Source organism: Xiphophorus maculatus, chromosome 17 (genome assembly GCF_002775205.1).
Source record: "Xiphophorus maculatus strain JP 163 A chromosome 17, X_maculatus-5.0-male, whole genome shotgun sequence".
Taxonomy (NCBI): domain Eukaryota; kingdom Metazoa; phylum Chordata; class Actinopteri; order Cyprinodontiformes; family Poeciliidae; genus Xiphophorus; species Xiphophorus maculatus.
Genome location: NC_036459.1, coordinates 18,321,354 through 18,346,670, shown reverse-complemented (window position 1 = coordinate 18,346,670; position 25,317 = coordinate 18,321,354). Strand labels below are relative to the sequence as shown.

At 42.0% G+C, this 25,317-nt stretch overlaps 1 protein-coding gene across 1 annotated transcript; it reads right to left on the bottom strand.

The window, feature by feature from the left end:
* Positions 1-430: 430 nt before the first annotated feature.
* Positions 431-23,873, bottom strand: lrig3 (leucine rich repeats and immunoglobulin like domains 3). Its single transcript, XM_005811416.2, has 19 exons — positions 23,363-23,873; positions 15,924-15,995; positions 15,743-15,817; positions 10,737-10,871; positions 10,331-10,474; positions 10,090-10,233; positions 9,851-9,994; positions 8,491-8,634; positions 6,597-6,677; positions 6,436-6,507; positions 5,872-5,943; positions 3,780-3,943; positions 3,312-3,647; positions 2,949-3,230; positions 2,385-2,861; positions 2,154-2,312; positions 1,914-2,054; positions 1,103-1,357; positions 431-1,018 (listed from the first exon to the last, which is right to left on the bottom strand). Exons 1-19 carry the CDS (start codon positions 23,557-23,559, stop codon positions 792-794), a joined length of 3,321 nt encoding a protein of 1,106 aa, XP_005811473.1. The 5' UTR covers positions 23,560-23,873; the 3' UTR covers positions 431-791.
* Between the last annotated feature and the right edge of the window lie 1,444 nt (positions 23,874-25,317).

The window sequence follows — 25,317 nt, the reverse complement described above, 5'->3', positions numbered from 1 at the left end:
TATTTGAGAGTAGTTAGACAGGAAATGAAAGAGGGAAGACAGGCGGCAAAGGTCATCAGACTGGGAATCGAACATGCAACTGTAAATTGAAGACTTTTTAAGGATGTGCAGACACCAAGCTTGTAATGGTGAATGTTGCGAGTTTTTGGGGACGTCCCCTTTGCCTGTATGAGGTCACTTGTCAACAGTTTGCATCAAATAATTAACTGAATTTCCACTGTATTGTAATATAATTAGGACTGAACTGGAACAGTATGTATTCAAACCTATATCTGAATATATATTGGATAAATCTGAACTGAATTTAGATGAATATGAACGCCACACTGTGCTCTGAGAGAACAGTGATGAATCTGTTCCATATTCAGATGTGAAACAGATCATCTTTTTGAAGGGTTTGAAAAACCATAAGTGAGCATAGCAGGACGTGTTTCATTGTTTACACATGTGCAAAACGCTGCTTTATTCAAAGCGGACATAAAAGGAAAGCCACGGCTGCAAAGTATTTGTACAAAAAAAGTAAGCAAAAATAATCAAATCTGTTTATAAACAATTTACAAAATATAATAAACTTTATATAAAAATGTATATATTCATCTACGTTATTTAACAGAATCTTGTTTTTTTCAGCAAAATAACCGGTGCTATTTTGCGTGAGGCTGTCCTTTACATTCACTTGTTGCACATTACAGACATCCTTTATTGCCAAAGTGTCCATTCAGTGAGGTAGAAATGTTCGTGTTTTTCTATTCCTTTTGGTTGTTCTCATGAAAAATCGGAAGTTGGATCAGCTAGGAGCTCATCCTACGTTGTGAGATGGCATCAGTTCTACGGCCGTCAAATGGCTGCTCATACACACGGCCGCTCTGCTCCAATGAGTCCTTGATGCTCTGCTCGAGGTCCGAGTCAACGTCCAAAGCAGTGTAAGGATTCTCGTGAAGAGTTATCCCATGATACGTGACTGACGGCGGGATGTATAGGTCCTTATGGGGAGTCCAAGGAGCTTTCCCAAATGTACCTGCGGGAAAACATGTTTAAAAGTCATTCCATTGCCTAGGCAAAATCAAGTCCGGATAAAAAGATTGGTTAATCGACAACTTACCCATGAAAGTGTTGCAGGGAGAGACACATTTATGAGGTTTTCCACAGTCGAAAGCATCTTCCTCATCCGCCGTTGTCTGCCGGTCCCTCTGCTGAGGCGCAGGGTCTTGATGTAGGCTGGTGTTTGGAAGCTGCATCACTAGAGAGGGCGGGCACACGTCAAAATGCTCCGATAGCAAAATGTCCATTGTTTTGGGTTTGGTCAGGCTGCCGCTGTAGGACTCCATGCCAACCGGCTTTTGGTCAATTGAAAAACCTGAGGGTGAAAAGGCAGAGATTATATTAATTAGTTTTCTGGAGCTTAGAGTGGCACATAGCACCATTTTTTTAGCTCAATTAAGTAACTACAGTTGTTTAAAAAAGCTACATATTAAATATAATTTAACACCTTGAAATTGGGTCTCTTTCTCTTTAAAAACTCCTGCTCTTCCTGAAACTCAGACTTCAGAAAGTCACCACAACATGGCAACTCTATTAACCCTTTAATAACTTTTTTTACTAGCTTCACTCTGAGAAGTAGCTCTTATAATGAGCTCCTCAGATGCACACTTCCATCAGGAGTTTGCTAATTACTGCTGGCTAGTCTGAAGTAGCTGAGTGGAGGAGCCTCGGTAGGCTGGAAGGCTCTGGTCCACACAGCTGAGACTGAAGGATTTCTCAAATGAGTGGAAGAATCAAGGCAAGACTCCAAGTATGTTCTTGATGAAGGAATAGCATAGTCAAATGATGTAAAGCTAAAAAAAAAAGTCAATACAGTCGTAACACGGCCCTTTTAAAAATCCTTCTGGAACCGGATCAAGACTTGTACCAACCTGTGAAGACTTCGGATGGGTCACTGGCATATATGTTATCGCGACAAAGCAGCGAGCCAATCGGACCTTGGTAGTGGCAAAGCAAAGGATCGATGGCTGCTTCCATATCAGCTTCACTTCCTGTATCCAGCTGACAAAGACCTACCAAGGGTAACCAGGTGAACAATGTTACTACAACCTTACATTTTATTTCAGTACATTTAGCTTTAAAGTCAAAGAAGAAAAGGCCAGTGTTGGTACCGTTCACGTCTTTGGTCTGCAGGTAGAAACCACTGTAGGATGATGCTATGTACTGATGGCTGCTACCGCTTTCAGACGGGATGTAGGCATCCTGTCGGTCCGCTAGTGTTCCCTGGGAGGAGAGGTAGCTGGGAATATCCGCAGGTAGGTTGGTCTCATCTGGGGGACAAGGTCACATGTTAGTGCAAGTTTAGATGCTTGGACAATCTGACAAACCAAGTGACCTCTGACCTGTATTGGTGACGCTACAGTCCTCGTTCCGCCGGCGGGTGTGGTAGATGATGACCACCCAGACCAAGGAAGTTCCAACTACGCAGCAAACCACCGCGATGATGACAATCCCCACTGTGGTCCAGCCATCATCATCTGCCCCTGATCCGCTCCCCATGACATTCCCGGCTCCACTCTGCACTCCAGAGTCACAGTTGGGGTTCGGCAGGACGGCCAGGCGTACGTTCCCCCTCTCCGTGCCCAGAGCGTTCGACATCTCGCAAGTGTACTTTCCCGCATCCACCTCAGCAGCATCAACAATAATGAGGAGCTGGTTGGCAGCGGCAAAGAAGTGGCGCTCGGTGACCACTAGGGGACTGTCGTCTTTGGTCCAGTTCAGTCTAGGAGGAGGGCTTCCACCGGCAATGCACTGGAGGACGGCTGTCTCGCCCTTGGCCACAGTCCGATCCGTGAGAGGGCGCAGGAAATAGGGCGTTTCTGTAAGAAATACAGGAAAAGCTTTGACAATACTGTGAAAAACTATGGAATAGTAAAGGTCTAGTAGGCGTAGGGTAACTTTCTCACCAAGAACAGTTAGAGTTGCATTTGCTGAAATAACTCCAGCTGTGTTCTGAGCCGTGCAGCTGTAGACACCAATGTCCTCCGTCTTGACACCCGCAATGAAGAAGACGTCATCCTCGGGCATGACGTGCATGCGACGCTCGCGAGCGGCAGGAAAGTCGGTGCCTCCGTCTTTCTGCCAGGCGATCTGAGGGGATGGGTGACCGGTGGCCGCGCATTCCAGCCTAGCCATCGCTCCTGCCCGGATCGTCAAGTCCATTGGCGTTTTGGTGAAAGAAGGAAGTACTGAAAAAGCAAAACAGATTAAGATTTGGAGACCAGGGTCTGGTGAGGCGTGTCTAACAATTTAGCACACACCAAACTTACTGTTCACCGTGAGCCGGGCCTTAGAGGAATATGACGACCCAAAGTGGTTGGAGATGACGCACTGGTACTTCCCCTCGTTGGAGAACTCCACGTTCCGCAGCTGCAATGTGGTGGTGTACTCTGTGACTTCCGTCTCACTTCCCGCATCGCCCTGCACCCTTAGGTGGGCCTGGTTGTGGATCTCGGCATCGTTCAGGACTTCATTGTCTTTCTTCCAGGCAAAGGTCATGGGGGAGTCGCTGGAGCTCGCGGCAGAGCAGACGAATGTCACGTTGGTTCCTTTGAGGGCTGACTGGGTCTCTGGCTGCACCGTTATCTTGGGCTTTGGAAAGTCATCTGGACGAACAAGAAAAAACGTCAACATGTATGCAGATGACTCACAAACTACTACATTTTAACAGTTAGTGGCCAGGGAAGAAAAGTACCCAATTGAAACGGCTCGTGTGTATCAGGAACTAATGCACTTACCACACACAAACTCCTCCTGGCGTACCAAGAACACACTCCTGCCCTTCAGCATCTGCGGGTGGGCGCAGCTGGCATTGACGCAGGGCAGGAAGCTTTGCTCTTCCACCCAGATGGGAAGCCACTTCAGCTGGCAGTCACACAGGAGACTGGAGGTATTCAGACGCCTACCAGGAGGAGAAGGTGTCAGAAAAGCTTTTGGTTTAGCACATGCTTCATAAATCCATAAGTTAATGTTCTATCAGAGAAAACAAGATGTTTAAGAAGTGGAGTTTAGGAGGATTTTTTCCTGTAAGTATTTGAATAAAGATATTTATTAAAAAAAAGGAAAAAAAGACTAACTTATTGTAACCGCCTTACTTTAAATGACACTAAACCTTTACTGCTTTAAGTAGGTTTGGCTATGTTAATTACTTCAAGGAGGTCTTGAATCAGTTAGCCCATTGTCAGAATAATGGGAGAGAGAGGTTATTTTGACTTTCTTCCAATGGAAGTTCTGGTTCCTGACAGAACTGGTGGCCTAGTTCGCACGTAGCAAAATACCTGGGAAAACAAACGGTATGTGTTTTGGTCTATCATTCGCTCCAAAACTCCGTTTAATATCACTAAAACAATTGTTTACAAAAACGTCCGACCAAGGTGGAGATTTGAGAAAACTATTTGTGTTTGTGTTTACATGGGAAAATGGGGATTTAAGGTCCCTGCATTACTGCGGATAACTAGAAAATTCCTGAAGAAATTTAACCGGGGCCTGCCAAAGTGTGCCAGTTGGTTTGGACACAGCGTTGTGATGCTAAAAATTAGCATCAATGCTAAGATTAGCTAAAATATTACAAGGTAGCATGTGGAGAATCACAAGAATGTTGACTAACATGGACCTGCAACATTCAGTATGTTAAAATTAATGCATAAGCTAAAATTAGTCAAAATGCTAATGTTAGCATGAATGCTGTGAGTAGCATTTGGGTATCACTAGCATGTTGTCTTATATTCACTTCCTCCATTGAGTATACTAAATATAGCTAATGTATAAGAAATAGCTAAAATGCTTATGTTAGGGAAAAGGCTCATAGTGGGAGGAAGTGAAATGCTAATATTTGTGCTAATGCTAATGCATTGCCTTGCTGTGCAAGGCAGCGCACTGACCTGAGAGGTAAAGATAATACAGGCTAATATTATTGCACTGCCATGGGCGGTGCACTAACCTGAGAGGAATATTGAGGCTTTTATTTTGAAATTTTCAGTAAGCTTCATTTTAAATGGCAACAATAATCCTATGCATAACAGTGGTTGGGTTAAATCAGTTCTATAATGCCCAAAACATTCTGCCATGTCTGTAGTTCTGACATTTTGCTCAGCCTCCTTCTGTAGTCAGTCAGAGTTCCTCCATCATTGTAGTTTTTTAGCTGCCAACTCAGCCCTCCTCTGTAGTAACAGAGTTTTAAAATGATTTCTTTGTAGCTCTTCTCCAAGCAGGCAACATTTCTTGTCACATTTTACAACAACAGCAGCAGCAAATGCCTGTAAGTTACATTTAATTTTACTTTTAAGATATTTTCAAGCCAAGCATGATTCAAAATTTTAAGCCTGATGAAAAACCCTACTTAAATGAATAGTTTTAATATACCATTGTCAATCTAAACTTAATATTTAACTATTAAAATCCCTGTTTTAATCCCTAGCCTCCTGAAATATACACTTCCAACTTTTGTCATGATTAATAATTTGCCTCGAACCGAGGCCTGCCAAAGTGTGTCCGTTGGTTTGAACCCAGCGCTCTGATGCTAAAAAACATGGACTTGCACCATTGAGTATGTTAAAGTAAGTGTATCAGCTGAAATTAGCCAAAATGCTAATGTTAGCATGAGTGCTGTCAGTGGCATGTGGGGCATCACTACGATGTTCCATGTAATTGAACATTACTGCATTCAGTATACTAAACATGGCTAATAAGTAAGAAAAATAGCGAATAGCTTATTTAAGGTAAAAGGCTAATGCTAATGCACTGCCTTGCTGAAGATATTATCAAACTGCTCAATGATGTTTGGAGTCGATGTTAATAAGAAAGTCAGCGGTCTGAGGTGCCAACACTTACAGCTCCTGAAGGTTTTTCATCTGGGAGAAGGCGTTAGCTTGGATGGACATGATGCCGTTATTGTTCAGATCTCTATGCACAAAGAAAAAACATTTTTAAACAAAGAAAAAAGCAAAGACAAGGCATCAGCACTGATAAGGTTCTCAGAGAGATTTTTTGCAGACATTTTTACAATCTTCAAAAACAAGAAAGAGAGAGAGAAAAAAACAATAAAACTCTGGGCAACAGATCGCTTTGTTAATCAGAAGAGGCCTGACTCTGAACTGCTTTGAGCTCTGGCATTGGTTCTAATTTGAATCAAATGCAGTTGTTGTAATGTCATACACACATACACACACAGTTGTCTCCACTTTGTCTCTCTTTGTGATCGATATAGTTTTGGCTCACATGTAAGGATACTAATGGCAGCTTTTTTTTCCTTTTTCCTGACTCCACATCAAAGCAGAGGAAAAGGAGAAGACGGTCTGGATGCATGGCTCAAACAAACACTCTTTTATGATTCGGCCCGCTTTGTTTACGGCTCGGACCTTTGAAAACAATCAGTGAAACACGAGGCCGACTCACAGGTGCTGCAGCTCGTCCAGGCCTGAGAAGGATTTTTTGGTCACCGAGCGAATCTGGTTCCCCTGCAGGAACCTGGAAGAATGGAAACAAAAGGCTGCATCAGACTACAAGATCTTAGTTTTTATTTAGGCAATTTGATCTATCAGACACAACTAACTTACAGCGTTTTCATCCTTTCAAGAGCAGAAAACGGCCCATTCATGTCTTCAATAGTCCAGGAGATTTCATTATTCTGGAGATCCCTTTAAGAGAGATTACAATGTAAAAAAAAATCCACAATCAAACATTGAATTTATGCTCCAAATGATCCTTTAAACCTATTTTTGGCACTTTTGGGGGGGGGGGATCAAAAAACCTCCTACAAGATGGATGAAGTTTTTAAATATCTTTCTATACCACCAATACCATCAATAAGAGCTATTAAAGTGATTCTGTTGTTTTATCAAATGTAAAATAAGCTTTTTAGTGAACCCACTGACTATATTTCCCTGGAAAACCTTTTTAATTATAAACTGGAGCTGCTAAACAAAGCGTCTAAATAGGAAGTAAAACCCAGCCTATCCATAAAGGTCTTCTCCCAGATACAGATACTGTTCTAACAATTGGTGGAAAAGGTAAACCTGCTGTAAAAATCTCTGCTTGGTGGGATTTTGATGTTTTCTGAAGTATTTCATGCCAAATATTAACTCAGCCATAAGTCCAAAATGAATGAATTAAAATGAATTTTAGCAGGCAAACAAAACACTCAACACTCGTTTATCCGCTTAGCTGTATCATTTTTTTCCTTTCTCTTACTACAACTTTCTACATAAGATAAGACTTTTCACCCAATGTTAAATAATCAGCCGTTGGATTTTGTAATTACTACCACCGTGGCCACATAATCTAACCAGTTGATGTTTCTTTGAAATGTTTCCAGCAAGGAAAACTCAAACGCTTTCTCTCTCTGCTATGTGCAGAAAGAAAATGACATCTAGATCACCAAAAGCCTAGAATTTCCCAGAAAACAAAAATTGCTTCCTTTGATCCTTTAGCTTCTTTATTGCCTTCCAACAGTTATTTTCCTCCTCAGCATGCTTGGCTATGGCTGGTTGAAATTGAGGAAGGGTGTGAGTGTGTGCTTTCATGTTAGTGTGTGTAGGGGGAGGCCGGGGATTGTTGAAGCCCTGAAGCAGTCCGTGTCCACCTAGATGCACACCTGCCCTGCGATGACCTCAGCAGCGCCGCTCACATTTGGTTGTAGTTAGTCTCCGCTACGGGAAATGTTACTGAGCCTCTCTGTGGGAACAGGAGAGGTGCTGGGGGATGGGTGGATGCGGTGTGGGAGAGCAATTTGGACAGAGGAAAGGATGGTGTGGGGAGGAGTGTGTGTGTGTGTGTGTGTGTGTGTGTGTGTGTGTGTGTGTGTCAGGGGGGTTACTGAGGTTGTGGTTGTGCCTGTCTGAGTTCCTTTTTTTATTTTTTTTATTTGTGTGTGCAGACACATCAAGACAATAATCTACTTCACATCCCCAAAGCAAATCAGACACAATATTTCCACTCCAGTACTGGAGTTAGCTAAATGCTAAGGAGAGCATGGATTGTCCTTTTTTGTTTTCTCCTTTTTTTTTGTTCCACATAACAGACATGGGGAAAGATTTGTCTTCTACGTTCCCTCACAAAAAGTATTGTGAGGGAACTTATTCTAATTCCCTCGCAATAAATGAGCAAATATGCTCTGGTCTATCTTGTATACAGTCACAAATATTTCAAATATGTAGACATTTAAAAACGTGTTTATATATTCTTAACACAAAACCGATTGAAAATTGATTAATTGACTGCATGTTCATGTTTGTTTGAGTACGGTTGAGATGGAACTGAAATGGCCTTTTATTAACCATTCAGACGGAAAATGTCACGAACCGACCGAGGAAATAATGGACCTCGCAATACTTTTGAGAGGTGACGCAAAAGAAAACAACAAAAAAAATCTTCCGTGTTCCCTAGGGGCCTCCGTACGCACTCAGTGGTGACATTTACAATCCGTTTTTTTGTAACTCGAACTCAACTCACAGCATCTGCAGGTTGGAGAGGCCGCGGAACGCTCCGCCCGCGATGAAGCTCACGCGGTTGTTTCCCACATGGAGCTCGTCCAGCAGGCTGAGGCCGTCGAAGCTGGACTCCTCCAGCCTGGACAGGTGATTCGAGGACAAGTTGCTGCAGGGCGGAAACCCCCCCCAGAAAAAACATCAAGGAAGATTAGCACAGCAACACACCCCTAATATCCATGCAACAATATAAACAAAAGTGTGGCATTTGTTTATATTAATGTCCCCAGAGTCGATGCTTTTTAGATCCAATTACAGCAAAGAGTCTTTTTTCTGCTGTTATTTTGTTCTGGCTGCGACAGACTGGCGACCTGTCCAGGGTGACCCCGCCTCTCGCCCGGAATGTTAGCTGGAGATGGACACCAGCACCCAATAGGGACAAGGGTGTTAGAAAATGGATGGATGGATTTTGTTCTGGGAAAAAGTTTCCTTCCAGTTCACAGTTACAAACTCTTTCATGTTGGTCAATTCCATTAATATATATTGAATGTTTGTGATTCGGACGTAGTCAAAACCAATATGTGCACTGCTTTGGGAGAATGTAGTTAAAGAATAGATCACCCTTGGATCACCCTTTGTTGATCCAAAGTAGAACAAATCAGATGGCCGGACATATTCCTGGCTCACCAGCAACTTGTTTATGAGATAAGAGCAAGACCCGAAGCGAATGAGTCCAAAAGCATGCTGGACTTTGCGAACTCTACCCGTAGAACAGTTCATTGGTATGAAAACCAAACATATGGAAGGTTTTGTACACCTTGACACCAGTAACCGCAGCCCATTGTCTTCAAGATGCTGTTTGGTTCTCAGTCCAAGCTACATAATAAACAGCAACTGTTTCTAGACAGGGTCTCAGCTGGCTGAGACCAGGGTTGGGACCAGGGTCTCAGCCAGCTGGTCAGCAGTGCCAAAGAAAACTCCAGTCGATTTCTCTTTCATCTCATTAAAAGCTGAATTTTCAAAACCTTATTAATCCTCAATACTGTTAACCAGTCCTTGCCTACCAGGAGCAAACATGCATGGTTTGGAAAATTACTGAAGTCTGTGTAAAACTAAAAATCCCAAAGTCTCATGAGACATAAGAGCAGAACAGAAAAGGCAGGGTGTGTAGTAGCTTGGCAGAGCTTTAACACTGGCACTGATCCGCAGAGCAACAGAGACTCGGCTTTGTCTGGTTGGTGGCGGGAGGAACTGAAGTGTAAGCAAAGCAGAGGAGGGGAGGCGGAGCAGCACGGAGAAGTGTCCGGGGTTCAGACGGCGAATGGAATAGCGAAGCTGGCTGGAGAGGGGAAGGAGTCCAGAGAGAGGGAAAAATATGGACTCACAGCTTGCTGAGCTTCTGGCAACACTTCCAGGTTTCAGGCTGGATCCTGCTGATGGTGTTGTGTTCGAGGTGGAGCTGCTGCAGAGCCCCCAGGCCGTACAGCCAGCCTTTGCTCACCTCCGTCAGGTTGTTAAAGCCCAGCTGCCTGCAGACAACGTGAACATGGCAACACTTCATGCAACAGCTGGGAAAGTTTGAAGGGAATCATCTCGGCACGCACTGATCATAAGGTGAACTTACAGGACTTCCATGTTGCTGAGGCCAAAGAAGGCCCCGTCCATCAGCCCAGAGAGGCGGTTCCTCTGCAGCTTCAGCGAGCGGAGGGTGGGCAGGTCTTGGAAAGTCAAGCCCTCCACCCGGCGAATCTGGTTTCTGCTCAAATCCCTGGGGGAAAAAACCAACAAATGCAGTGTTCTCAATCAGAAGGAGCTAGCAGGTGCAACGATCAAACGCGCAACTTTCCTAGGAGCGCAGAGCTTACAGATGCTGGAGGTTGGGCAGCTGGAAGGACCTGGCTGGGATGTTGGAGATCCGGTTGTGGCTGAGCTCAAGAACCTGCAGAGTGCTGGCCAGGTTGGTGGACCAGCCCGACTCCAGAGACGAGATGCGATTGTTGCAGAGGAACCTGAAGGATTTCAGAGGAACTTGTTGAAAAAACGTGCAGTTCATTTAACATTGTGTTACACCAACAAACCACTGTGCATAGTTGTGAAGTGGAAGAGTCTCACAAAAGAACCAAACGCTGCATCAGTTCTGTTTTACTTCACTACTTTTGTCTTAAACTGATTGAAATCCCAATGTACAGCCTTAAATATTTTGGTTGAAATGTGGCAAAATATGAGAAAAAGAAAAGAAAGTTCAGGCCATGTAAGAAGGATAAAACTCACAAGTTCTTCAGAGGCAGAGCCGGGAAGGAGCTGGTCTTTATTTCCACTATTTTGTTGCTGCTGAGGTCGAGCGTTTCCAGGGAGGCGAAGGGTCCAAGCTGCTCCTCCGAGATCCCACTGATCCTGTTGTTTGCTCTGAAAATACAGACACCGTTGCTCCTATAAATTGCAGGAATGCTTCGTATCTGACTAGTGGCGCAAAACGGTGTCTTGTTCCCAAATATGCAAACAGTGAAGACTGTAAATTCCTCCGCGGTCTGGAAAAAAAAAGTCAAACATCTCACGAAACCTACCACCCAACATGAAACTCTCTGACATGCCTCTTTTTTTCTTCTTCTCCAAGCTGATGCTGCTTGCATATATTATAACAGGAAGCTAATTGTTAAACATGACTAACGTCGCTGTTCAGACCCTCAGGTTTGGCGACGTGTTATTTTGTTTATAAGGTAATTACGAACAAGGTATTTAAAAAAGTTACCCGCCAATTACTTGACTGATGAATACCATTCCCTCAGTGAAAGCATGCCTCGGCAGAGGCCAGCAATTTCCTGAGCTGCACGCCTCCTAAATTGCAGTGCAGGGACTGCTTAGTTATAAACAGAGCTGTACAGTGCTGTCTTTGTGTGTGGGGATTCAGCAGCAGAGTGGACAGGAGGGAGCGAGTCCCTCTGCTGCACCAGACTGCAGGCCCAGTCCTTGCCTCCGCTGCTCAGTTGGTTTAGAGGTATTTTATTACCAACGTTCACTTTTAAAAATGGTGACCTTTACTGGAATTTGTACATCATCAGAAAAATCAGCTCTAATCAACAATAATCTGGTCTTGAGGTGGGTAGTGAATTCAGACAGCAGGTGTATCTGTCAAGTCTCCCCTTTTGGTCGGGAAACGACCCTTTTTTTAAATCCCCCTTTCATGCCGTATCGTTATTTTCCCGTACATATCCCGTATTGGGCCCCCCATTCTCGTCACGTTAGTTGCACCAGACGGTGACATTTTCCCCGTTTTGTAGTTAAATGAAAGCTACAAAACAGAGGAAAAGCAAGCTGCCTATCATTTTGGCCCAATGTGGATTTGAGTTGGACACCCCTGAAGTAATTACTATTTTTTTTAAACGGGAAAAGGCAGAAATTATTCTTATCCCTAAAACTATGGTATCTGGTGATACTGGTAACTGACACATGCCTTTCTCTAAAACGTTCTGCAGCTGTAGTCCAACACAATAAAAGACATTTTTTGTAGGGAGAGTCACAGAGGGGTCTCCACGCACATTGGGCGATACCACTGGTATCTCAGTTTTTATGTTCTCCTGACCGGTCACTGAGGCAAGGAAGAGAAGAAGAAGGTTTGCTACATGGGGTCTAACTAGTTCTTCAAGCTTATACCAGAGGGAAATTAGATAGGCAAAGGCTGTGAATGACTGGAACAAAGATGTTGTTAATAATCGTTCAGGGTTTTACGTCCCAGATTCTCATTTGTTATACAAGCACGATTGGGTTCCCTCAAGCTGCTACCTGCCAGAATCTAGCAGCGCTCTGGGCCCTCAACCAGACCCCACAAACCGTCAAACTATGCAAAATCGTGAGAGCCTTTCCCAAACGCTGTTGTTGTTGACATGTGTTTTCAGTGAAGCCGTGTCCACTAAGCAGCAAATAATTTTAATAGAGTAAGCTTTTCAAACGGAAAGTAGCTTTTTTTTTTCTCTCCCTTTAAACCTTCTCACTCGTGGTGTGTCTGGGTTGTGTGTGTGTAGGCGTGTGTGTCTGTGTGGCATTTCCTATTGGAAAAAGAACAGAGTTTTCAAGCGCAATCTGACGACTCCCTCTCACAGCCGTGGCGCCGGTAATGAAAACCAGCGCTGCATTCATTGTTGAGACGCCATATTAAACTTGTCAGATATCTTACACACACACATGAGACGCTGCGTTTTAGCTCGTTGGCTGGCCTAGCTAAGGCAACTCTCTAAGAGTATGAGGGCCTTGTTGTTGTCTTGAATCTTCAAACTGACTGATGGAAACTCGAGGGGGGGTTTCTTACAGACTTCTTATCACACACATATTTATATTTATTATAGAAATGTCACAAAATATTGTTATGATACTTGTTTTGGTTTCTAATTCTCGTTTTCAGCAAAGTCCTTATCTCTGATGAAATGCCAAGAAGTTCAGCCCCTTGTAGGCCTAATCAAACCTGGTATCTCTATGGTCATTTGTTGAACCCTTCTGGAACACAGGGGATTTGGTGGGGGCTGGAGGAGGGGGTCCGCCCCCCCACCCCCCAAAAATTCCAAGGAAATTGTTCAATTAATTAAGATGATCACGACTCAATTACTACCAGCTGCAGGGTTATTGCCATTTGTTTTTACTCTAAGCTGCGAGGTCAAAGAAGTCGGCGAGCGCTGCCGCTCTGTCTGACTGGCTGTTTGAATAAGTGGTATTTGATACCCTGAGGTCCTTTTTTTCCCCTTTACAACCCTCCCAGCTTGGAGAAACTGGAGGAGAGAGAGAAATTCTGGAAAAATGTCCCACTGGTGGAAAAAGAAGGGGGAAAAAAAAGAGAAATCACACTGAACTGCTGAACGTTAGGGGGAAAGAGGTGATAGCTAATGAAGATAGCATGTGAAAGCAAACAAGTTGAAGTTTTGCTCTTGTCCCAGTTTTTTCAAACACAAACCAATAAAATGAATATGTATTTAAAATTGGAGTTTGGACAAAAAATAAGTGGGTCAAGAGCACTTTGGTACGTACTTCAGCTTTAAAATCATAATATGGTTTGCCTTAATTAAAAGAAACAGATAAAAAATTGGCCTCTACCGCTTAGGTCACTTACTGTATGGAAATCTATTAGATTATTATTTAAATTTACTTTATGTAAATGCACACTTACATAGGGTCTTGGTTTGACCTTCACTGCATGAAAACCTTAATTTTTCCCAAACTGCAGAGTTTAATGATAGTTTTGTTTTGGTGTCACGTTTTAAAGTCGCACTACAAAACATTGCACTGTACACTTAGTTCCGCACAAACACCTCCTGCATGTGTCTGGGTACAAACAACCACTGCAGCCCTAACAGAAACTCCTACAACTACAGGTTGTCTTAGGGGACAATTAGCCATTACAAAGCACTATGGGATACATAGTGTAATTGGTGTGGCATACTGGCATCCCATAATAATACATGCAATGTTTTGTTTGTAGGCCAGATGAGGCTTGCACTGCTTTAACTTGACATATCTAGGCTACTTCCATTTCTGTTATATTTCTTCTTTTTTCCAATTCCAAATTATGTCTCAATTGCGTAAAACTTTGAAAAGAGATACATAGTGCTAAGATAAGACAACACATTTAAATCATCTAACAGAGTTCACTTTAACTGAACCCAGACTTAGGATTGTAGGCGGACCAGAGTCCGATTACGCTTTCACACATCCTGAAACGAAGCAGACTAGAATTCGGTGAAAGCGGATTAAACAGGGCTGGTGTGAACGCAGCCTCAGAGGACTCTTTTCATTTCATCAGCTCCAAGAATAATTTGTAGCAAATGCTCTGTGTTTTCAGCCAACATAAAGACCATGAGGCCTTCAAACATTCTTTGTCAAATCTGAAAAACAGAAATCCTTCCAGGTAGGCACCTGCACGAGTTTTTTTGTATCATTGAAGGTGACAGTTATGTTTTACTTTTGTACTTAAGTACATTTCAGTAGTTTTTTGCTTCTACTTATCAGATTTTAGTCAGTTTTCTTACTTTTAGCAGAGTCACTTTTAACACAAGTATCCATACTTCTACTTAAGCATCGCCGGTACTTTTGCCACACACATTCATACACCGTAACACACCTTGAGATGTCGACGTGTCAGAAGAGAAAGCTGGAATTGAACTCACAACTTTCTGATTATAAGACGGCTCTTTCCTCATGTCAGTGGCCTGCTGTCCGAGTGACTGTGCCCAGCGATCCTCTCTGTTCCATCGTCAAGAGGAAGTGGAGTCCCGCATATTGCCTATTTATGAGTGAATGACTGGACTTCGGGCATGGAGAGTATTAAAATATTTTTTCTAATTGGAATCTGTTGGAATTTTGCCCCATAACATAATACTGTTCTATATTATATTACTGTAGGAAAATCATGAAATTCAGAGGTGTAGAGCTTTAGTCACTTGGTGTGCTCATTAAAATGCCAAGACTCCTTTATGACCATTAAGGGAAAGGCATACCTTTTCACTTGAGGTACTTTAATGTATCTGAGCCACTTTGCCAAATTAGAAGCCAAGCAAGGATTAAACTGTAACCCAACCCATATTAAAGTTGCAGGAGGATCAACGTCCCTGTTGGAAGAGTGTTGTTGGAGACTTCAGAATGGCAATCCAGCTCATGTTTCTTTTTCTTCGTGAAATAAATTGTCGCTGGAGGTGAGATTTCTTTCCGAAAACTACAAGCAAATTGTTGACTGACTGACTGACGCGGCCTGCGGCTGTTGCCGACTGTCGTGTCGGGGCTTGATGAGGAATACGCCTCATCCAGCAACATCTACATTCCTCCGCAACAACTTCTCACTGGGTAGTTTTGAGAAATGCACCACAGACCAAATGAAAATTGTTGAGGTTTCACAGACTAATATCTGGTGTGATTCTGAAAGCACGTCTTGCAAAACAAGACTCCAGACGATTACGAGCTCACAGTTTGCAAGGGATAAAATTTTGACAAGTCAAGAGGCTTTTATTTTTTGTCTGAAAGCTGATATCTGGTACTTCTCCTCTGAAAGAGTGGGACGAAATTGATGCTGAAGTCTCTTTCCAGACGGAAGAAAAATGTTTCCATTCGTCCTGGTGACATTTGTCTGCAAACACTGACTGGGAACTAGTCCAGTCAGTTGGGTTTGGCTGAGTTGGGAGAAACAACTTCCCAACTCATGAGTTTAACCAACTGTAATAGTCCTGGCAGAGAATAACCATCGAAACCAGGCTGAGGCGACAATAGACAAATGTAACGGTTATCCAAAAGCCTTTACTTACAGAATGAGGGTTGTGATGTTTGAAGCATAAGGACCCAGATCTGGTATTGCCTCCAGTTTGTTGTGATTCAGCTTTCTGTAGAAGTAAGAGAACAGAAATAGATTGCTAGATTTAGTACGTCGAAGGATGGAAAAGACTATTATTAACTTGGGTAAACACTGAGAACACCAAGAACACTTACAGTTCCTTTAAATGCGGCAGTCTGGAAAACAAATTCCCGTCGAGCACTTGCAATTTGTTATGGCTCAAGTCCCTGTGAAAGGAGGAAGAAGTAAACATCAATGCACTGCACTTTTCACAAGCTCCGATCTTCCATAATGACCTGCAGAAAACAGTAACAGCATTCTGCCTTACTAACAGGCACAGGCTGGGTACTGGAATTAAGGTACACCAAAGTACAAAACCAACAAAATTCTCCATTCTATGGTCTAAAGTTCTGTTAAGAAGATGGCACATCGTCCATTATGTTTTACACATTTAGATTATCAACCAGGCAACGCGAGGTGTAATCTCATCAGATGTTGACGCTACGCATGGCTGCAATAAACAGGAAGCAGAGGTTACCAACTGGCATAGAGCACAAATCTCAGAAAATCTGAGAGAGAGGTTTTTGGAAATGTGTTGTAGAACAAATTGTAATTTTTCCATCATGTCAACTAAGTACTGGGGATTTTACAAGCTTTCAAGAGACGTAGAGAAAAAAAATGCAATGCTAATGATTCTAACTGCAGCAACAGCTAATCAGTCATGTGAGGTAAATATTTGCTAAGTCAGAATTTATCTGGAAAATCTGTTTCTGTCTCCCCTTTACTGCATTAGCTTTTCAAAAGCTACCTCAGCCATACGGTGATCACGAAAAACACAAACAGCCTGGCGAAGATGAACCAGCCTAGTAAGTTCATGTTACTCTACATGGAGTCATGGTGGAATCATTTGGTAAATTTACTGCATGTTTATTACATACATATAATTTAGTCTGTGTGTCAGAATGAAAAATAATATAAAAAAATGTTTTAAGATTATTAAGAGAGATGAACCAGTCAGGCTTCTCCAGGTTGTTATTGATCTCTGGGTTTCTTGAGGTCCGACCTCCTGACCTCCTGACCTCCTGACCTCTCGACTGTAGATTCTTTGAGCGATTGTAGTTTGGAATCAGGCAGCAAATTACAGAATTACAAAACAATTCCCATTTATGCACGAAAGCACATGCAGAATGACATTTTCTGCTGGCTGATGAGTTCACCGATCAGTGGTGATAACTGCAATAATCAATACGATGGCCTCTGGTGTCAGCAGCAGGAATAACTGCTGAAGTTCCTGCGTTTAGAAATGCACCAATTATATATTTCACTGCATTTTTTGGAACATATTCTGACACCATCCTATTTTCCTCAGAATTATTGCACTGTAAGGTAGACTGCGTGACACTGACACAGGACTTGTTGCATTCCCACACAGCCTGTGTATTGTGTGTCCGTGTGTTTTGCTTTTGTCTGAGTCGTGTTCGTGTTTGGGCTGCGCCCGGCCCGGCCTGGCCCGGCCCGGCCCGGTCCTGGGCTTGGCTGCGGCTCGGCTTTGGGTTGTGCTCTTGTGTCTGCTGCCTGTTTTTGAAAATGAGCCTTAAAACCAGCAGCAGAACTTTGGCAAGCGGGGCCTCATGCACCATAAAGCGGCGGCGTTACTGGCACTGCTGAGCACGATCAGCGTTGTGGTGCCAGACACTTCTTCTTCTTTTTTTGTTTTTTTCATACCTCCCTCATCTGGAATCCATCAAGAAACTCTTCTAGGAGGGGAGCGTAGTGGGGGAACCTAACAACTACTAATGTATTTGTAATGCTGGGAAAAGCGAGAGGAACGCCTTTGGTACCTCGGAGACAACCTGCTGGATTTTCTGGGCCTGTTTTAAAGGTTTCATGAACACATCAGGCAGAGTTTTCCTTTCTCTGCTGGAACAAACCCCCACCTCTGACCCCTCTGTTCCCTCCCCTTTTTCTCGCCGAGTTCCAACGATAAGTTGTTGTTGTTGTCGCCCCGCCACTGGAGGTGTCCTATCACGCTCCAAAGATAAACCTTGCGCAGACCCTACACTTCCATTTCCATGACAAAGAAGGCTCTGAGTGAAGAAAGATAACACGAAGCCTGGCGTACAGGCTGCGACCTGCATCTGCTGCCCCGCAGGAAGCAGACCGAGCCACTTCCTTATCTGGCACCGCAAACTGCTTCTCTTTACGCCGAAAGAGCGTGTCGTTACCGTTCACACCGAGAGACACTGAAGGCGGGGGGGGGGGGGGGGGGGGGGGGGGTGTTACGTGTTTGTTTCTCATTTGACGGAAAAATAAATCTGAACGTAATCAGGCGTTAGGGGAAAAAAACACACAAAAAACCCCAGCTTGTATCTGCCAGAATAAAATGACAACAGTCTGTTCTCGCAGCCGGTTGTTGTTGATGCTCAACGGTGCTTGTGTGATTTTGAATGGGCGGGGCTGCAAGGCTAATAAAATGCTGCAGTGGGAGGAGCTTAGGACGACCTCCCAGGAGTTCTGCTTCTGATCTTTTATGAAGTGTGAAAAGTCCTGATGAGAGATGAGCAATAAAGTTTGCCACGATGTTTTGTGGAATTTATTGTGGTTAGGGATGCACTGATATGAAAATCTGGGCCGATATCTTCAGCTGTTATGACAGATAACTGATACGGACCAATATTTTACAAATATCGAGAGATGCACAGTGAAAACCCTTTTGACAGGGAAAAAACAACCACAGCACTGACATCACTTCAGTTAAGCAATCCGACATTGAAATAATAATCGATTGTTGATAACGGTTCAATTTTACCTGTCGGAGTGATGATGGCATGTAAGAAAATGACTAGCATTGATACCACAGTTGAGGCCAACATACTGTGCATCTCTGCAGCTTCCTGTTTTCTCAGGTTGTTGTCAGGTTAATGATGGCTGTCTGTGTCTGAGTGCCACAGTTATGAAAACTCCACAAACAAAAACATAGCAATTTTTAACTAGGTTTCTTCAGCACACCACTGATGTAAAAAACAATAATAATAATCATTTTTATCACTAAACCTCCACTCAGTAACTGAACTGAATCATATTTTAGATTTTTATGAAATTTTGCTGACTCTCTCTTGGAACCAACAGTGGAATTTTTTTTAATTTTTTTTACAAAAACAACAATTTCGACATTGCTGTCAGAATTGGACATTTTAGTTGTGAAGATAAATCAATCTTCACAACTAAAATGTTTTTTTTCACAATAAGGAGAAACATTATAATTAATGCCTATCCTCAGTCCATGGAACTTAGATCGATAGAACCTTGTCATTTTTTAAAATAAAAATAACACCTTCAGGTATACTTTAGATAAATTGTAGCTTTTGAATTTGATCCATTACTTAAAACCAATGAAGTAGCAAAGTTGAACTGTTGTTAGCTGTAATCCTGGTAGAAATATTTGTTATTCATACTTTTTTCCCCCAAATTTGCTGTATATTTGTTTAAAAAAAATAAAAATAAGTATTAGTATTGAAAAATGCTTCTTTTATGTGTGAAAATTATCACACTTATTTTCACTATACAACAATGAGCAAGACTCCAGAGTGTGCCATGCAACCAGAAACCAGTCATGGGACTAAATCATTCCTTGGTTGCTCCTTGTTTTTCCTCCATGATTATATTTGTAGGGTTTATCTACTTTTGCTCATATCAATGCCAGAGAAAAAGGGCAGAGAAGTTTTATTTTTTTGGCAGCTTGATTGGGAATGTTAATGCTTTATATATTTATGCTATAACTTTCTCCAGTTTTTGGCTGCGGTGAGGTACACCACCTGGGGTAAGATGCCAACAGTGGAAGAACATTGGCTGGAATGAGCAGCTTGGCATTTTGTGAAACAACCTTTTGCTCCGTCTTGTTAATGAGCGCTACGTTTTACTTGTAGTACTTGGTAGATTGATTGTAACAATTTTAAAATAGCTCCAGGTTCTTTTGCTACGTCAACAGTTTGTACAATTGCAGCTTTGTCCTGCCTGGCCAGTCTGTTTGTTCAGCTGGATGTGGAACACTTTAAACATCGAATATTCAATCGCAACACAAACCAGGTTTTTACAAATCAAATACACGGATTTGTAAAAACCCTGTTTGTTAACGCCAATGTGTCGGCATTAACATCAGTATCGGTCAATTCTAGTCCTTCTTATTGATATTAACAACCAATGTTTATGTCCATCTTGATGCCGTTTGTGTTTCTAGTTGTCATGGTGACACTGTCCTGTTTTTAACTTGAGTAGAGAAGCAATGTCAGAGGTGTTATTTGTTTGTGTCCAAAGGATTGGGAAATTTATATACAGTGAACCCTCGCCGTGTCGCGGTTCACCTTTCACGGTCTCGCTGCTTCACAGACTGGCATCGTGCATTGTGTTCTGTATTCTGATTGGCTAAACAGTCTCTCTGCTTCTTCTCTACCTGTGTGTCGATAACGTTGCGGTTTAATATGTACACGTACGTAAAACAGCTTGCCAGTTTCAAGAAACTTTTTGCCCAGAATAAAAAAGAGCGACAACAACTACCGATAACTATGTTCTTCTCTCGAAAAAACACACCTGCACCGCGGGCTTTAGAAGAAAATATTTTTTTTCATAATCATTTTTCATTTTCTCCCGTTCTAATCCAATGTCTCGAGTCGCGGTGTCGCAGTGCTGATCTCTGCAATTTGAAACCTTCAGTTCGTATTGATGATTAAAATTATTATTTTACAGTACAGTAGTTATTTGTAAGAAAACAACAAAAAAACCATTTATACAGTACTTTTATTTGTTAAACTAATGCTTGTGGCTGTAAAAAGGTTTTGTTCTTTGGTTTCAATGTATTATGGAGTATTTCATTGTATAATAATTGTAAAAAAAATAAAGGTAACTAGTTCACGGATTTCGCCTATCACGGGTTCTTTTTGGAACGTAACTCCCGCGAAAAATGAGGGTTCACTGTATTGTAAATATCGGTTTTCAGCTACAATAGCAATATTAATATTAGATATCTATATCGCCCAATATTTCCATTTCTGTAAGTCCCTAACTAAAAGAAAATTTTCTGCTGTTAACATATGATAGTCTAGATGATAATATCTAGGCTATCATCTCATCTAGTGATGGCCTAGATGCTATGATTAGTACTTTAGATAGCTTTAGGTTTTTAGCTAATTTTGACTTTTATGTGGGTTTTCTAGGCTGCATGGAGTATGTTATTGTAGGTGAACATGCTAGTGCTAGCCTAGATGTTATTGTTATAGCTTTAGCTTTTTAGCTAACTCTAGCTAAAACGCTGCTGTTAAAATTTTTGAGGCACTCATATTTTTGTAGTGGAGCCCCTAAGAGGAAATGTTGGGCACAGCAGGGCAATCACATATTCCCAATGGTTAGCTAGACAATGTAGGAGAATATTATAAATATCTACATAACCATAAAAACTGATGTGTAGGGTCTGCTTCCTAGTCCTGTCAGTTTGCCACTTAAACTTTTTCACCTTTGTAGTTTTGGTCATTTTGGTAAAAAGCATTGCATTCTACGGCAAGATGTTTCCACCTGCGTTAATTCAAACGGGCCACAGAGTGACTTAAAGATTTTTTAAATTTCCTAATCATTCTACTGTAAGGAGCTGTAGTTTTATAACTTTAATGATCTACCAGCAGAAGGTCGAAGGTCAAAGTCGTTTGGTCCGTTTAGAGCCTACACGTGCTAATTTGTTATATTTTGTGAGAGTCATCCAGACCAATAGAGGATTAAAATGAAAACAATTAGCGATGAACAATACATCGGCACTAACATCGGTAACGGCCAATATTAGTCATATTTTACCATGTCTGTACCGGTCCGATAAATAAAACTGGGTTGATATTGACAACCGATATTTGTTTCTGTTAATATCCAAGATTGAGATCAGCCATATCAGTTCATCCCTAAAAATAATATAAAAGTATCTTATAGTACTTTTATAAAATAAAAGTATATATCATAATGATTTATATATTTTTTTGCATTGTATCATTGTAATAACATAAACACTCAAGCTAATTTCTTTCTGTACTGAAACGATTTGAAAACATTTTTTTTCCTCCCTTTTCAAACTGTAATTTGAAAACATGTCTGTTTCCGTTGGCTTAATCTTCATCCTTTTTTTTCTCCCATCAGTGGGAGTTTTCTACACGCTCCTCCCCGATCAGGACCACTGCTGGCCCCGGTGTTGCTAATTCAGCAGAAATAATGGGGTGCTGGAAAACAAAGAGTCGGGCAGTGTAAAGGGGTTTAAGATGTGCTGGAGAGCCACTCGTAAATTAGCATGCAAGAGTGAAAAGAATTTTCCCCCCTGAGTGGGACTCCCCCCGCCACCTCCTCTTCTCTCAATTTTCTTTGGCAGGCCAGGCTTTTTGCTTTTTTTTTTTTTGGTTGTGAGGCGCAGGCTGGGTCTGTTTTCTCTGGCAAGTCGCAAGTTTCCAGAGCAGCAGAGGAGAAAAACTGGATTTCAGCAGGCGCTGAGTCAAGAGCTAAATCCTAACACAGCGCCATAAAAAAAAAAAAAAAAAAAATCACCAAGAATAATTATCTGTAAAGTAGAAGACAGAGAGGAATATGAGTTTAGAGCTGAGGCTGTGCATGCTGCTGGGGCTCCAGGAGAAACACGAGAAGAGACGGTGGAACTTCAGGCAGAAGTTCAACTTTGCAGATTTAGGCTTGAATTGTTTTGAAGGCACGGCCCAATCACTGCGGACTTACTGCACTGTAAAACATCACAAACACAGCAGCAGCTTTGTTTCAATTACTTCTAAAGGGAGGGGTCAGGTAGTTGATTGTTACTGTAATTACAACCGCTGCCACAACAAAGGGCCGCATGACAAGACAGGAGGAGAGAGAAAAATAACCTGACTTTAGACAAATCTAGGAATGCACCGATCACACTTCACCTGGCTGATGCCAATATCCTGCAGGTTTGTAGATTAGAGTAGTTTCAAATAAAAAAACAGTCAAACAAATGGCAAAGATTATTCCCATTTCTGCATTAAAGCAAAAGGTCCATAAACCTTTTCATCTGTGGAGAACTGGCTGATTCTGATCCCTGATTGGTGAATCTGTATGAAGTCAATCCAACATTTCCAAGGTCTACCTGACTAATTAGTGCATCTCTGGAAATGGAGCCGATTTTCACCTGATTGATCAAAGCTGCTTTTGAAAAATCTGACAACTCCGATCTCTGGGTGATTTATGAAAAATCTGTCCATTTATTTCTCAGAATGAATGATGGAAAAACTGAGACAACTCTGATCTCTGGGTGAACGACATGCAAGCTCTGTCTGTAATGACCCACAACCTTGTAAGAGTTGTTCTTTGGTTATTACAGTATTCAAGTTGACCTTGTATGAATATTGGTATCTTTAAACCATAAACCACCGTAAAAAAAAATAAAAACAAGGAATTTTGTCAACACCAGTGGATTCTGTGATTTCTTACTCTTCCTTTTTGTACTACACTGAGCGCACAAACCATGTCGTGGACATAAATGATACAAACAGACAAAGTTTCCACAGAAAACAGACAAACTCTCTTCACGAGGACTCACAGCCGAACTGTCCACTCCGGGATCGTGTCTGGAATTCGGCCCCTTTTCACCCGACCGCAGTCCACAAGTTCCCCAAAACACACGCAGGGAGGGGGGCACGTCCCAGCGTGGGCCCCCGATCCACGCTCCAGTCCCACGAACGGCAGAAAAAACACGGCAAACCTCACCAGACTGCGAGGCTGCGGAGAGGAAGGCATTTTTTCTTCCACCCGGGCGATCGCGCCTCAGTGGGCTTTTCTTTTTCTTTTTTTTTAATCTTCGGATGCAGCCGATCCAAAGTGCGAAATCTTCAGTAAAAATTAAATAAATCACCTTACCCCCCCCCTGTCCCCCCAAAAAACTAATCCTTTTATCCACCGGCTCGATGTTTATATCCAATCCCTTCCTCCTGCGTGGATCGTATCTGTGAGGAAGGAAAGCAAAGAGTTCCTTTCGAACTTTCCCATCCCAGTGTGGAAAGTTTTTGGTGCTGTGCGCTTCGCCGCTTCTGTTGGGGCAACTAGTCCTGTGCGGGATCCCCACAGCGCCGCATGAGCACACAGCAGAGGTATGCGTGGGGCGGGGAATCACGGGGGCGCATGGGAAATGGAGTCCGTTCAGCTGCAGGCTCAAAATCCAAGGTAGCTAATAGGTGTATGACTGAGCAGTACGACTGGACCTCCATCTCCAACCTGCCAGACAAAAAGAGAAAATTTACAACAAAAAAAACGTTTGGAAACAATACGCATGTCTTCTATTGACGCTATCTTATTAATAATAATAATAATAATAGTATTTATTATTATGATAATTATTATTATATACGTATATATGTATTATGTAAATTACGGGTTTTTTCCTAATTTTTATAAACAGGGAAGCCATGTTGGATTTAACGTCAAGAAAAGAGAGAAACCAAAAACCTTTCAAGTCAAAATTTATACATCCAGGAAAACTAATTTATTATTCCAACTTGAACTTTGGAAATTGTAACTTTCCCAAAGAAATGGAGGAGGCCGTTTATGGAAAGTAAACAGCAAGTTGAAAATTTAAATGAGATGCTACTCCTGTATCTTGCTAAATCGAGAAGCTTTTCTCGCTATCATGATATTCACATCTAAATAAATCCAAAATCTGATCTTGTCTAAAAGGGAAAGGAGAGCCAGAAGGAGCCCTCTGATGCCTTTTCAGAACTCTCCCGTTACCCGTGGTAACAGCGCAGCATTCCAGTTAAGAAAAGTCTTCAACATGGCGACGCCGTAGACATTGTTCGCAGTATTTCTTACAATCATTTCAAGCTTTTCCTTCCATAAGCACTTTTATTTTGTTCAATTAAAGTTGAAGATGTTACATGTGACATTAAGTTTAGACGCACTCTTACGCGTGTGTTTTGTGAAATAAACCTCTGTTGCTGTTGATGCGAGGAGCGGCCATGTTGGATCTGAAGTCAGCCTTAAAAATCTTCTCAGACTTTCCAAGTGAGAATCTGACTTCAGACTCAGACGTCAAAATTTCCCACTGTGCACCAGCATTTCTACACTGTCGAATCATTTAAAAACTTCTATGTTACTCCAGTCTTGGTGGGACGTAAATTTATTACCATTTAAAACTTTTAAATTTGGAAGAATTTGGCACAGTATTGAAGTTGTTTGCTTGTTTTCTCTGTTTGCAGAGAATGGCTCTCATTGTGGTTCCCAAAGCAGAAAAAAAAAGTGTCTTATATCTCTCTCCAGGCTAAAGGACGTCAACGCCTTCTCATCTGTTCATGGTTGTTTTTAACATCAATGTGTGATGTGCTACATCCTGATCTTTCCTCTTACTTTATTTTCTACCAAAGTAATTATTTGATTTGCAGGTCTGGCAGTGGTTAAGTACGGGTGTGGCGCTTGAAATTTCAATTATCTTTCCAAAACATGTTGCTAATTCATGATTTATCAGTCATCTATGATGATTAAATATGGAAAAATGTTTTTTCT

Excerpts from the sequence above, each read along its gene's own strand:
- lrig3 (XM_005811416.2), bottom strand. The coding sequence starts at position 23,559 with ATGCCTTCCTCTCCGCAGCCTCGCAGTCTGGTGAGGTTTGCCGTGTTT. Across the intron at positions 15,996-23,362 it reads CCGGAGTGGACAGTTCGGCT|GGACTTGAGCCATAACAAAT; the intron begins GTGAGTCCTCGT and ends CTCCTTTCACAG. Across the intron at positions 3,944-5,871 it reads ATGAAAAACCTTCAGGAGCT|GCGTCTGAATACCTCCAGTC; the intron begins GTAAGTGTTGGC and ends TCCTCCTGGTAG.